This window comes from Perognathus longimembris, chromosome 2 (assembly GCF_023159225.1).
Source record: "Perognathus longimembris pacificus isolate PPM17 chromosome 2, ASM2315922v1, whole genome shotgun sequence".
Lineage (NCBI taxonomy): Eukaryota > Metazoa > Chordata > Mammalia > Rodentia > Heteromyidae > Perognathus > Perognathus longimembris.
Genome location: NC_063162.1, coordinates 72,552,065 through 72,565,526, shown reverse-complemented (window position 1 = coordinate 72,565,526; position 13,462 = coordinate 72,552,065). Strand labels below are relative to the sequence as shown.

The following is a 13,462-nucleotide window of genomic DNA, read 5'->3' as shown; positions in this document are numbered from 1 at the left end:
CGCATGTATGTCATGTGCACACACATGTGTGCATGTATGTACACATGTCCATCTCATCTGTATGTGTGTGGTCACAGAGCATTAGGTCAGAGGCTCACATGGAGGCAGCTCAGGAAGGAGTAGAACTGCGCATAGGTCACGTCTTTATTTAGCTGACCTGGAAAACACAAAGAGTCTGGCATGTCATAGGTAATCAGACACAGCAATATTCACAGACATATGTGGTTTATTCTGGCGCCCAGCACCTGTATCTTTGAGCATTGCCCTTGAAGAAGGCCTTTCTGAGCCCCTAGAAATTCAGACCCCAAATTGGGGTGGTTTCCTCCCACACAGAGCTCTCAGTCGGGTAAAGACTGGAGGGTGGGCCTCGGCTTGGCTCCAGGGAAGGTAGAAGGAATGGCCTGCCCCGACTTGTGCATGCGCAGTGCAGAACTAGGCCTTTCTCTGGCAAAGACAAGAAATGCCAATTTTTTGAGGGGTACTGGGATATTCAGTGGACTTGAAGTTTTCTTTCCAGGTTTGTGAACACCCAGGCCTGACAGATCCCACTGCCCCATGCGGAGGCACGGGCAGGAGGCATTCTGAGCAACCGAAGTTTCCACCATGGGATACTCTCCGCAGTCTGGTGAAGGCCTCCAGGGTGTATGTGTGTCTCCCTTCTAGCAATGAGCTGGGGGCTACCCAGTGGTTCTCTTGCTTGAGCCTTGATCAATTGGTGGGATGTGGGTGTCATACAGAGCCTCTCTTAGCATCAGCAATAAAGCCTGAATCAGGGGCAGTATTTATTCTCTGCTCCTGTCTCTCTTCTTCCAGCTCATCCAGCCCCAGAGGCAATCAACTTTCATGCTGTGGCTGACATATCAATTTCAGGGCCCCTCTCTCCCCCATCTCCAGGTGAGCGATGTCTGTTGCACCCATTAACACTTCTTATACTCTGGAGGGGGAAAAAAAATCACCAAAGTGGGCAATAGGACCAATCTCAGAGTGAAGAGGAAGATGGAAGGGGATGGAATGCGGTCTGATTTTTCACTTATACCTCAGATGGCTTACATTGAAAGACAGGTTCCATTTGCTTGTCATTGAGGAAAACATATTTATCTCAGGGTGGGTGAAGGAATCTCAGGATGGAAAGTCACAGACTTTAAAGTCACAGTGACCAGCCAGGTCTCTCTTCTGCAAGAGCTTCAGCTTCTTCACATTTTAGGCAAATTCCAAACCACTGGCTTCTACCTTGGCTTCATTTCATGGGCCAACGTGGAGCCTCAGGCTCCCCCAATCCTTGCTTTCCACACTGAAGCTTCTTTATTTCTACTTTCTTTCATTTATGGCTTTTTGTACTTTGCCTGCTTCCTTATGAGACCAGTCAGTCTTAGGCCCACCCACCCATCTGTAAGATTGATACCTTCAACCTCTTTTCTCCACTCAGGGTCCTCCCTTGCCTCACACCCTGTTTCTGTCTGTCCTTTGCCTTCTTTCTGGCTTCCATCTTGTTACTTTGTTTAAATTGGGGTCCTGTCATGAAACTGAGGAGAGATGATAGAGGTAACCCATACACCCTCCTCCTGGGTGGAGGTGACACAGGAACATCCTTGTTCTGGGTCTCTAGTCCCTGGGGATCCCACACTGTGGCTTTACCCTTTTTTTTTTTTTTTTTTTGGTTGTTGTTGGGTGCTTTGCTTGGTTGTCCTACCTTAGGGGAAGGGGACCGTAGAGAATGTATCACTGACCAGGGGCTTCTCCCTCAGGCTAACCTGGAGACTGGACAACCTGGAGGCTGGCCCACCTTAGTTCACAGCTGGTTTGTGTCTGGTGGGTGTGGAGACATGGCGGTTGGTCTGGACTTGGAGTAGCAGGAGGGGGGAGTTGAGGGCAGCCATCCCCTCTCCCTGTCTTAGGAGAGTGATGAGCCCTGCTGAAGGACAATCCTGGATGCTGAGTCCTACCTTCCTCGCTACTCTTTCTAGAAAAGACCTTGATACTTCTTTAAGAAGTATATAACCTATTTTCCATGGCAACCAAGCATCAGGGATAATTTGGGATTGAATAATTACTTAAACATATTAAACACATTTTAGATTGCTTCAACTTTTTCCCTAATTGGCATCCCCACCCCCAAACTAAAGTCTGTTTATATAGAATAAGTGGCTCTCCCCACTCGATGCCAGTAGCACCGCCTCTCACATCTGGTTGAGAACCGGGGCTCATAGAGATCTCTAATCAAGTTTTCTCTTCCTTTCTTTCTGTCCTTCTCTCTCTCTCTCTCTCTCTCTCTCTCTTTTTCTTTCTTTCTTTCTTTCTTTCTTTCTTTCTTTCTTTCTTTCTTTCTTTTTCTTTCCTTCCTTCTTTCCTTCCTTCCTTTCTTCTCCTTCCTTCCTCCTTCCTTCCTTTCTTCCTTCTTTCTTTTTTTTTACAAATTGCATCGGGTCATTATTACCTATAGTGGTTAAATCAAGTGAATTACATGGCATACCTAAATACACACACACACACACACATACACACACACACTCACACACACACACAGATACACAGAGAGAGAGAGACAGACAGACAAACAGAGACAGAGACAGAGAGGGAGGGAGAGAGAGACTAGAGTTTATGGAAACAGAATGGGATTTGAAATCAGAAATATCCAAGTCATGTTTCCATGGAGGAAGCTGGGAAGTCATGCCACCTGTCCCTTGTCTTCCTATTTCTTGTATTCCCTAGCACAGGAAAGCTGAACAGTTCTGAGGGAATCTGTTGAGTGGGGTGGGGGCTGCACACATCTCAGGGCTTGGACAGCCTTCTCCACCCAAGTGGCAGTGTCCTTTATAGGTAAGGCAGCCCATAAGGGAATGAAAACTGTGAGAGTCATGTGAACCACAAGGCCTGTTTTCTTTAGACAAGGCAGGGTGATGTTTTGCTTCAATGGTTATACCTGGAACACATTTCAGGAAGCCAGAAGGAAAATGGCTTCATCTTCAGTGATATGAGGTCAGAATGAAGAGCAGAGATCCCTTTAAGAACAGATTAAAAGAGACCCACGCCTTTCTCATGTAAACAGGGTGGGATTTCCTGAGGGAGGAGGTAAGGATCACTTAAGCAGGGGCTGTAGGAAGGGGACAAAGGGAGACTGAAAAGTGCACACAATACTATACATACAAGGGAAAGCTCATGATGGTCTTGACTGAAATCTTGCTCTTCATCCCACTCTCTGGGGGACACTAAGAAATGAACTTTGGACTGTCTCCTTTGCATCATTTCCTTGACTATAAGGTGGACCTTTGGCATGATTTAAGCTTAATTGGTCTCAGGAGGGGGGCGGGTTGATAGCAGTAACTGGCAGCCTTTTCTTTGCCATTGGCTGATAGGTGGGTGGTCTCAATATGAGGATGCATGAGAGAGGCCAGCCTCTCCTTGAAGAAGCGCATAATGGAGGACAGAGGCCAGGGCCCTCTCCCTGCTTAGTTCTCCTGCTGTCATGCTTATTACCATCTGATCTGCTTTGGGTGTCTTCTTTCCTACTGGAATATGGATAGGCGTTCAGAGCTATTGTACTCTGATGGTTATCTGGTATCTAGAAAAGCACTTGCATCCATGAGCACTTAATAGTTTTTCAAAGGACACCCTTCCCCTGAAAGAAAGCAGAGCTCTGTTATACCCAGCTTATAGACACAAGGAACTACTGTGGGACCATTGATGAGCTATGTAACCTCTCTGGGTCTTAGCTGTTTTCATCTACCTAATGGAATTGATGAACACTTTTCTCATGGGGTTGTTTTAAGTATAATTATAATAACCCTTCCTAGTATGATTACAACTTGTACATTGTTTGTACAGTAATGGAAGCATGACAGCTATGGTTAGAGGTTAGAAATTTCAGGGGTGGGGGAGAGTTAAAGCCACTGAGAGCCAGGAATGCCAAGAGTGTGTAGCTGCAGGGCCATGGTGTGGAGCCCACATGGTGTGAAACTCACTTGGAGGAGGCATGCAGTTCCTCCTTTTGACTCAGGGCTTTCTGTTTCCTGTTTGGGCATCTTCCACTCATTCTCTATCTCACTTATTAATGGAGTTTCTTGATTTAAATTCTTACCTTATGATTTGTCTTCTTGACTAATAAACTCTGTCCCCTCTGTCTTTGAATCTAATTTGAATAATGACCTTCAGATATTGCACCTGAAGTCTCTTCCCTCCATTGATTCTGACCTATGTTCTGTGATGCTCATTTAGATACATTCTAATAGATTTTTAACGATGTTTACATTGGACCTATATAAGTACATGGATATTGTGAAGGAGTAGAAGTATCCGCCCACTGGTACCTAAAGGATGGTATCTGTCGTGCAAATTATCCCAAAGAAAGGCTCCATCTGGCAAGCCATAGAGAATCACATGGCTCCCCTTGGGCAGGTGGGCATTCAGATAATTCAGACTCTTTATGACCTTGGAGTATAATTGCTCAGGAGTAGTCATTTGGGGAATTGGATCAGTCCTCCTGTTGGTGGAAGAAACAGAAAATGTCTTAGTTGATTATAAGGACAGATCATGCCAATATAATATACAATACATACACATATACACATATATAGACAAATACATGCACACACATGTGGTGTGGTTACTGGTAGGATTGTCTGTGATATTCCTTGTTTTTCACCATTCTGGACAGGGTCAGATGGTACTGCCTGAATTAGTTGTGGTTGGGTGGACCATGTGACTGGTTCTGGCCTGTGAGTTGTGAGCAGAAGGGATATGCACCACGTGGGAGAAGAGCCTCTAGAATGTTCTTTTTTTTTTTTTTTTTGCCAGTCTTGGGCTTGCACTCAGGGCCTGAGCACTGTCCCTGGCTTCTTTTTTGCTCAAGGGTAGCACTCTGCCACTTGAGCCACAGCGCCACTTCTGGCCATTTTCTATATATGTGGTGCTGGGGAATCGAACCCAGGGCTTCATGTATATGAGGCAAGCACTCTTGCCACTAGGCCATATTCCCAGCCCCTAGAATGTTCTTGTTCTTTACAGTGAGCATAGAGAATATTCTAGATAGCTGCTGCACAGAAGAGAGTCCCATGGTCATCCTAGAGGGACTTGGGTGTAAGTAAGGATCCCATGTTTATGCTGCTGAGATTTTAGGGGCTGTTTGCTATATCTCCTAAGCTTACCTAGCTTGGCTCACATGTAGCTCATGGATTTTGCTTTCGCTTAAGATGCACTTGACACCTTGAGGTCTGAAACTTGGTCTTTAAAGCTTTGAATATATCTCAGAATCCTTGCACATATCACAGGGCTGGCTTTGCATCTATCTCATGAAGTTATGTTGTACACCTATGCTGTATCTTGCTTGTTCATCCTGTGGTTTCTGTACTGGGTTTGGACTTTCACAAATGTCCTGATAGACTATTAGTCTGTAGCATATTATTCTATTTATTTATTCTATTATTCCACCACAACAATAGTTTCCAGAAATCTTGTAAAACTGTCCTGTAATGATAGTGGCATTTACTATAGAGGATTCATGCTTTGATATTGAATGTTCTCGTCTCGTTAGTAAAACAGAAAAAGGGCTGGAATTAGCTATAAGCAGGACAGGTCTAAAATCAAAGCATATCTATAACCTCAACCACATATTTATTGAATTTAAGCTGATTTATTTTCAACTGAAGTATAGTATATATTAAAAGAAGCATCATATGTATATAATTCTAGGATTACATCATTGAAACTTATACTAAAATTACTTTTTATATGTTTAGAAAACGTAGTATAAATGAAGATGCCAGTTTCTGGGCTTTGATCTCTCTCCCTCTCCCTCTTCCTCTCCCTCTCTCTCTCTCTCCCGCTCTCCCTCTCTGTCTCTCTTACACACACACACACACACACACCCCGTTTGAACTCAGGGCTTGGGTACTATCCCTGAGCTTTTCTGCTCAAGGCTAACCTTCTACCACTTGAACCACAGATCTACTTCTGGCTTTTTGATGGTTAATTGGAGAAAAGACTGTCACAGAATTTCCTTCCCAGGCTGGCTTCAAACCATGATCCATGATCCTCAGATCTCAGCCTCCTGAGAAGCTAGGATTTTAAGCATGAGCCACTGACACATGGTTTCCTCTGGTGATGTTTTTGGAAGACTCAGTAGTAATATTTTGGGAACCAAGGAACCCCAATGGTTTGACGTCTGTCAGAGGCTGAATGGCTGAAATGAAGGTGTCTAGCTTTTGCCTATGCATGTGTCTTAGTGTGCCCACCCAGCCCTCCTTAGACACTGGTAGCTCAGCTTGGTCACTCAGAATGGCAAATCAGGAACAAGGAGTGCCCCGCTTGCAGACAAGAGAGCAAAACTTGAGAAATTAAATGAGAAAGAAGATGGCACCTTCTGATATACCTTAGGACACATGGCCAGGCTGGGAGCTGAGACAGTGCCTTTCCCATTGGGGTGGCTCAGAAGTTGTCCTTGTCCTAATGAATCGTGCCTGATCATACAAAATAAGCCTCTGTTCTTGGGTTCTGGGATGGCTGTGATCATTTCATTATGCTGGCAAGTATGCCAGCCAGATTGCACCTGGATGATGCCAGTGAGATGTGCCCTCTGCTGAGGAAGAAGGCAGAGCACTTCTGCCAAAAGCCAGCTTCTCAGAACTGAGCTGACACCCAGAGACCCTCTGATGGCATGCTCAGCCCTCACACACAGCTGAGCATTCATGATTTTGCCTCATCCAGGCAAGTGGACTAAGGCCTTATCCTCCTGCCAGCCAACAGTAATCTCATCACTGTGCTTTCATCCAATCTTTAAGGTCTCCTGACATAGACCTGTAAGGGGGCAGAGAGGAGCTGGGCCTGCATTTCCCATGGCTACAGATTGGGGGAAAATCTCTTACCAAGGCATGGCCTGGAACACTCCAGCTGGCTGGGAAGTTCCTTACCATTGCCTTGTCCATCTTTACTCCTGACTATGGAGTCTGGTAAAAGTTCTTCTGGATAGCAGCAGTTCAGCCCACTCCCTTCCCTGCTGATGTTTCTACCATCTGTGTGGCTATGCAGAGCACTGTAACCCAGGCTCCTTGGCAGCTGTGATCCATTTGTATTCTGGCTGCTTCTCAATGCAGCACTGGTCACCTGGCCTGGGTGTGACCCAAAGCAATGGCCTTGCAGAAGAATAATATTTGGAGTCGGAGGGTTATGAACAACCTAGGCCTTTCTACTAGATAAAAACATACTGTTTATGAATTCTATGTCCACTGTAAAATACAAGTCAATACATAGGGCTAGTCTTAGATGCTATACAATTCTGTCACAATTCCAGCCATTACAAAGCCTTCCCTCCCTCTCTCTCTCTCTCCCGCCCTCCTTCATTTCCTTCCTTCTTTCCTTCTTTCTTTCTTTCCTTCCTTTCTTCTTTTTTTTCTGCCCATCCTGGGCCTTGAACTCAGGACCTGAGCATTGTCCCTGAGCATTTGTGCTCAAGATTAATGCTCTACCACTTGAGCCATAGCTCCACTTTCAGATTTTTTTTTGGTGGTTAATTGGAGATAAGAGTCTCATGGACTTTCTTGTCTGGGCTGACTTCCAACCACAATCCTCAAATCGTAGCCTCCTGAGTAGCTAGGATTACAGGCATGAACCACTGACACCTGGCACAAAGTTCTTTTAGGCACATCATGTTGGGGTATTGGAGATGGGTTAGACTATGATTTCATGCTCTAAGCCAGCACTGCCCCTGCACTCCAAAGGTTCTCCTGCTCTATCTAGCTCATCCACATTTATTTTCCACCTGCTTTCCCTTCTTCTGTATTACTTCATGAAATAGCTTTCTTTCAAGGGCAGTGGCAGGAAAAAGCCCAGGGAAGCTGGGATTAGGTAAAGCATAGGTAACATTGAATAGGATTGCACAATAAAGCTAGTTACCCCTGCATTACTTTCCTTCCTGAATTCTTGATGCTAAAAGCTATCTTCCGATCCAGATGCCATCCATTTATCAGGTGTGTGCTGAGTAACTACAATGAGTTTAGAGAACCAAGAAAGAAGAACCTAGCTGCATGATTTCAGTCAGAACTAGCAGCATCATACTCAAGATAAAAAAAAAAAAGAAAAAGAGTCATGGGACAATCCAGTTCTAGCTGGCTTGAGCTTTGTGTGACATCTCTTGCTCATTTGGGGATGTCTGCTCCACCTTGACATTCTGGCAGATGGGCAAGAATAGCTGCCATCAGGAATAGCTGCCATCTGTCTTTATTTTTCTAACCCCTCCACAGGACATGGCAAAGTGGGCACTGCAGGAACACCCTGCACTGCCAACGCTGCTCTCTTACCCACATGCTCGCTGCTTCTCTGTCTGGTTTCCTGGCAGGGGCGAGGCTGGCACTAATCTCTGGCTGGTGTCTGCCTGCTCTGCTCTCTGGCTCTTTGGAAAAGAGAAAGCAGGACTGGGGGTGGAGGTATCTCTGAGGTAAGCAGGTTGTTCTGGAAAAGTCCAGCTTCAGGAGTTTGAGACACTGAGCCTCTGTTTTGCAGTCATTCTTTGGTCAGTATAATTCTCTCTGCCTGCTCTCCTCTTCCCCTCGGGGACCTGATTTTGGGGATGGAGGGACACTGGCTGGTCTGACTGTTGGCTGGTTTTCATTGTGGTGCATCCTTCTCCTTTGTAAGCTAACAAGAGATGGCTCTCAAGACTGGGGACTGGGCCTCTTTATCACTGAGACCCAGGGCCACCACACACCACAAGTACTCACCACAGATTGTACAAGGGTAAGTGAGTGCAAAAGTGAAGAAGGCTGAAGTGAGGCTGAAAAAGCATGGGTCTGAGCCAGAGAATCTGCTTTGGCTCTCAGCTTTGCCACTCAACAGTGGCAAGAGGTCAATTCTTTCACCTCTTGAGCCTCATCTGTAAATGCAGGCATTCACATTTGCCTCTTAGGACTGCTCCAAGGGTGGAATGATAGCATGGCACAGCTCTGGGTTTATGGGTGACATACCTTAGGGGACATTTGTGGTGGCTCATCACAGAGGCAGGGGCCTAAGTCCCCAGTGTTAGCCTTGGCCAGTTTGAAGTTCTAGGGAGAGGAGTAAAACAGCCTGGGAGGAACTACTCTGTTCCTCGAGTGTGGTCTATGAGCACTTCTGGGTCATTGGGTAGGATTTCTGTCCTGAGCTCTCTTCTTGATTATGTCTCCACATCGTTCATCATCAGAGTTGTATGCAGGCATCTGAAAGCAGTCACATTCTAATGATACTGAACTTTGGTTTTACATCAGTGCTGGGAAGCTTGGTGAGGGAAGTGGGACAGGTGAGGTGAGCCATGAGCAGGGGCTGGGGGCCAGTGCTGCCCTTTATCCATGAATACCATGAGCAGGTCATTGAACCTCTCTTGGCTTAACTTTTCCTGTTTTTTTTTTTTCTTTTTCTTTTAAATAGCGAGTGGGTGGCCACTACAGAGTTGTCTATATCCGGTCTCACTTTTATTCATTTATTTTGGCTATAAGCATGGCCCAGGTGGCACTCACTCATACACACAGTGTATTACATGGGGAACATACACAGGTTTTGAGGCACATCTCCCAAAGTTGAGAGGAAACTAAGTCAATCCACGTTCAAAACCACTGCTATTATTAGCAGTTTAACAAAGCTCCTTTCTCTTTCTTTTTTAAACCATGGGTCATGAGCATAAATAGTTTTGGCAGTGAACTACTTATACTTTCTTCACAAAGGCTATGTGGTCTGTGCTGTGCCTTCTACAAAAGGATGTTATCAGGATGTGTGAGCACGGGCTCTTGAGAGGCAGTGGTGGCTCTGCCTTTTTCATTCTATTGAAGGAAGTCACGGACTTTGAATTGTGGAGCTGAGTAACATCTTTCATGCAATCCTGACATGTCCATTTGTGGTGTCAGATGTGTGGACCAGACACAAGAGAGGCTCTTAGCTGTGTAGGCCATGTTTGTGGATCTCACATGTGTAGGACTTGCTTTTAGGTCAGAAAAGTTCATTCATTCTCAGGTCAATAGAAAGGAGTTGAGTTGCTATAGGAGAAAGTAAAGAAGAGGGAAACAAATCCAGACAACTTGAGGGGGTGGGTGGGGTTGGGAGAGGTGGGGGAGAATGACACTGATCAACATTCATTGACATATTGCATTGAATCACCTTTGTATAACTATTTAAAGACAATAAAAATAAACTCAAACAATTTTGGAAATCTTTCCTCAGCAACTTACCCATTGCAGACATCATTTCCAATCATGGCATATATGACAATGGCTGGATGGTCCAACACTTGGTTCCTAGACAAGCTGAGAAGCCATGGGTGAGATCTGAGGGTCAGGCATTGTGATTCTAGCTTTTAATCAGGGGCATAGGCTGGACTCAGAGAAAATAACTTTGTGTGACCACCCTCCTAGAAAACTTCTCTTTCTTTCAGTATAGTTAATGCCCATTCCCATCCTCTTTTTTGTCTCTATGATATGGAACCCAGTTCTCCATTAGGGAAGTGTAGCCTGGATACTCAGAAATGAAGAGTGAACTAAGATGCATATGGTGATCTTCCTAGCATCATTCAGTGTTGGGGTCAGCTGTGCCTTTAAGAGGCCACAGCTGGCTTTGGCCCGTCCCCTCTCCTTCCGCCTTTAACAGGAAGAGAAGCCCCCAGCCCCTGGGGCAAGCACATGTGCAATGGTGGGGGGACCCCAGAGGCCCAGTCCTTGGGGTGCTGGGCCTCTGCCCACAAGGGAGGTCCCCTGACATCATTTTATGGACACCCCTCGTGGCCAACTTGTTCTCCCTCTCTTGTGCCTGCCCTTTGGGGTATATCTGCTGCTTCTCATTTGAATAAAATTAGATGTCCTAGAGGCTTTCCGAGACTACCGCACGCTCGTGTCTTTCCTTGGGCTGGCGAGTGTGGGGGACTCGCAACCACACGCAAACCGAGGCTGACCCGGGACCCCGCTTCCGTGTCTAAACCCTACCAGCCAAGGGGACGTGAGAAAGTGAGTATGGATCCCAGAAAGAAGAGATAGATAAGCCCAGGACCCCTCCCCACGTGGATGGGGAGGGATAGAGGGAAGCCCAGCAATTCACGGCCTTTGTCATCACAAGCACAGGTGAGTTACCTGATTACTTATGCCATGTTCCTAGGATATCCTCATAACTCTGGACTTATAGTCACCTTCAGAAAGGTAGGACACTGCAAATTTTTAAGCCCAGCTGGGCACAAACATATTCTCTTAGCTATATGGCAGAATACTTATGACTTTTCAGTTATTCCTTTCAAACATACATTTTTATCTAATTCCTGTGCAATTAGAATTAGAATTCATTTCACAGTCCTTTGTGGTCATATACACATGAATCACTTCCTGAGCTTATTGGACCAACAAATGCTATTGCAGTGTTTTACTGTCGTGAACCAATGAGCTCAGTAGAAACAACTGTGGGGTAACAACAGAGTCTTCATTTCCTTTTCAAAATGAGTAATCAAATTTTAAACATTTTTTTAGGTCCATCTTCCACTTACCTTTCTATAAATTTCTCCAGGTTTTGGGAAGATGCCCCTGAGTGAATAAAATAAAAGAAGTTAGGTTAGTGAGTTGTTCAAGTGACAACATCAACATGAGAGTCTGGTTGGCTGAAAAGGAAGCATAATTGTGCAGGCAGCTGAGTTTCTCCAGACCATTGTGTTGGTGGAGAGAACTTGGTTCCAATGATGTTCTGCAGTGTTTGAACCTAGAACTCTATTTGAAAGGAGTTCTGTTTATTTGACATTGTCAAATGTTAACAGGAATTTGATGAGCGAGATACAGAGATGCCACATTTTAAGAGGTTGAATTGGGAGTCTTTATTAAAATGCCAGCATCTGCAAGTAGACTAATGTCCCAAAACTTTCAGCCTCCTATGCAGCTAGCACAAAGCTTATATGGGCCAAAACCACATATAGTGTGAGGAATTAAACTTAACAAAAGTGTTTTGCATAAGTAAAGCAAGATAGATGAGGAACTAAACCTAACAAAACTGTTCTACAACACAACACAACCAAAAGCTGTGTTTATGTATTTCACTGAATGTGTGTGTGTATGAGACACACTGAGGGACCAGAGGAACAGGAAAAAGAATTCTTTGTGAAGCACACATCTCCCTGGAGAAGTCCATCTAGGCTTCTGCTGCGGTTTCTCCTCACTCCCAGGCATCTGCAAGGCTGTCTGGTGAGAGCTAGGTTTTGGTTGTAAAGCTGATAAATTTCGACTCTAGTGATGATGTGTGTGGCCATCCTCCATTTGTCTCTACTACCACCTGCCATGAATCTCTTACATGAAAACAATATTGAATGCGTATCTATGTTATGTTAGAAGTCATTAAACATTTATCAGCTTATTTAAGCATTAGTGCCACTGCAAGACCTAAGCACTGAGGTATTCCCTTTTATGTAGATGAGGAAATTGAGACTCACTTAAGTGTCTTGAACCAAAGCAAAGATCTGCAAAAGTGGAGAGTGGCAATTTTAACTGGTCACTCTGTCTTCTGTGGCTCCCTGTGAGAAAGTGCTCCTCCTAGGAACTATAAAACCAAATAGGCTAACTGTCTTTAGTCCTGGGGAGGCTTATCTGCCAAGAATGAGTGAGTATTCCTCATGTAGATGATGCACCTCATGTGGGTGACAACCCTCAATGGATGGAAGGTGTAGGGTGTCCTGTAGTCCTTTCCCCTAGGAAGATCTTCCTGTAATGTCCATCCTTGGAAGTTTGAGAGGCAGATGTGTGGTACAGACCCACATGGGGAATAGCATCTTGCCCAGCCAGGAATGGCATGTGACATGATGGCCTCTTTGTCTTGTAGAATTAGTTGCAGGCTGTATGAACAGTATTGCTGTTCTCTCAGCTAAATCAGAAATGTTAACCTGTGAAGTATGTTTGCATTTTTATATAAACATATCCATGTATCCATTTCCCCAACTTTTCCATCATCTGCAACTGAAAATCTGTAGTCATTCTTTAATGGTGGATTGTTGCTGACACACACCATTCAACATTCCATTTCTCTGGATTTAGCTACTCTAGGATTTCATATGGGCAGGCCATGCAATATTTGATTTATTTCACTGAGCAAAGTTTATCTAGGTTTTAATACCTTTCAGAATTTCTTTGCTTTTGATGTGCATGTCATATTTTGTTCATCCATTCATCCGTAAATAGGTATTTGAGTGGTTTCCATCACTTAATTCTTAAAATAATGCTGCTATGAAGATCAATGTACAAACATCAGTTCACGCTTCTGCTTTCAATTATTCTGGGTATGAATGTAGTACTGGTATATATGATAATTCCATATTTAATGCTTTTATTGGAGGAAGAGATTGGTATGCTATCTTTTTTAGCCATTCCCCCCTGCTTTTGTTTGTAGTGAATGAAGGTATTATTAAAAATGCCTATAGTCTGGGTGCTAGTGGCTCACACATGTAATCTTAGCTCATGCTTATAATCTCAGGAGGCTGAGACTGAGGATC

General features: G+C 44.6%; 1 protein-coding gene across 2 annotated transcripts in view; it reads right to left on the bottom strand.

Annotated features, from left to right (window-relative positions):
- The window catches only part of Aoah (acyloxyacyl hydrolase), a 145,023-nt gene that overhangs the window by 16,767 nt on the left and 114,794 nt on the right, over window positions 1–13,462 (bottom strand). The window contains exons 14-17 of one of the 2 annotated variants that reach the window (XM_048339460.1): window positions 11,480–11,516; window positions 10,185–10,259; window positions 4,305–4,477; window positions 99–157 (exon numbers count right to left, since the gene is read on the bottom strand). In XM_048339460.1, the coding sequence (XP_048195417.1) occupies window positions 99–157; window positions 4,305–4,477; window positions 10,185–10,259; window positions 11,480–11,516 (344 nt within the window). The remainder of the gene's footprint in view (window positions 1–98; window positions 158–4,304; window positions 4,478–10,184; window positions 10,260–11,479; window positions 11,517–13,462) is intronic. The other variant, XM_048339461.1, reaches the window with a different exon arrangement.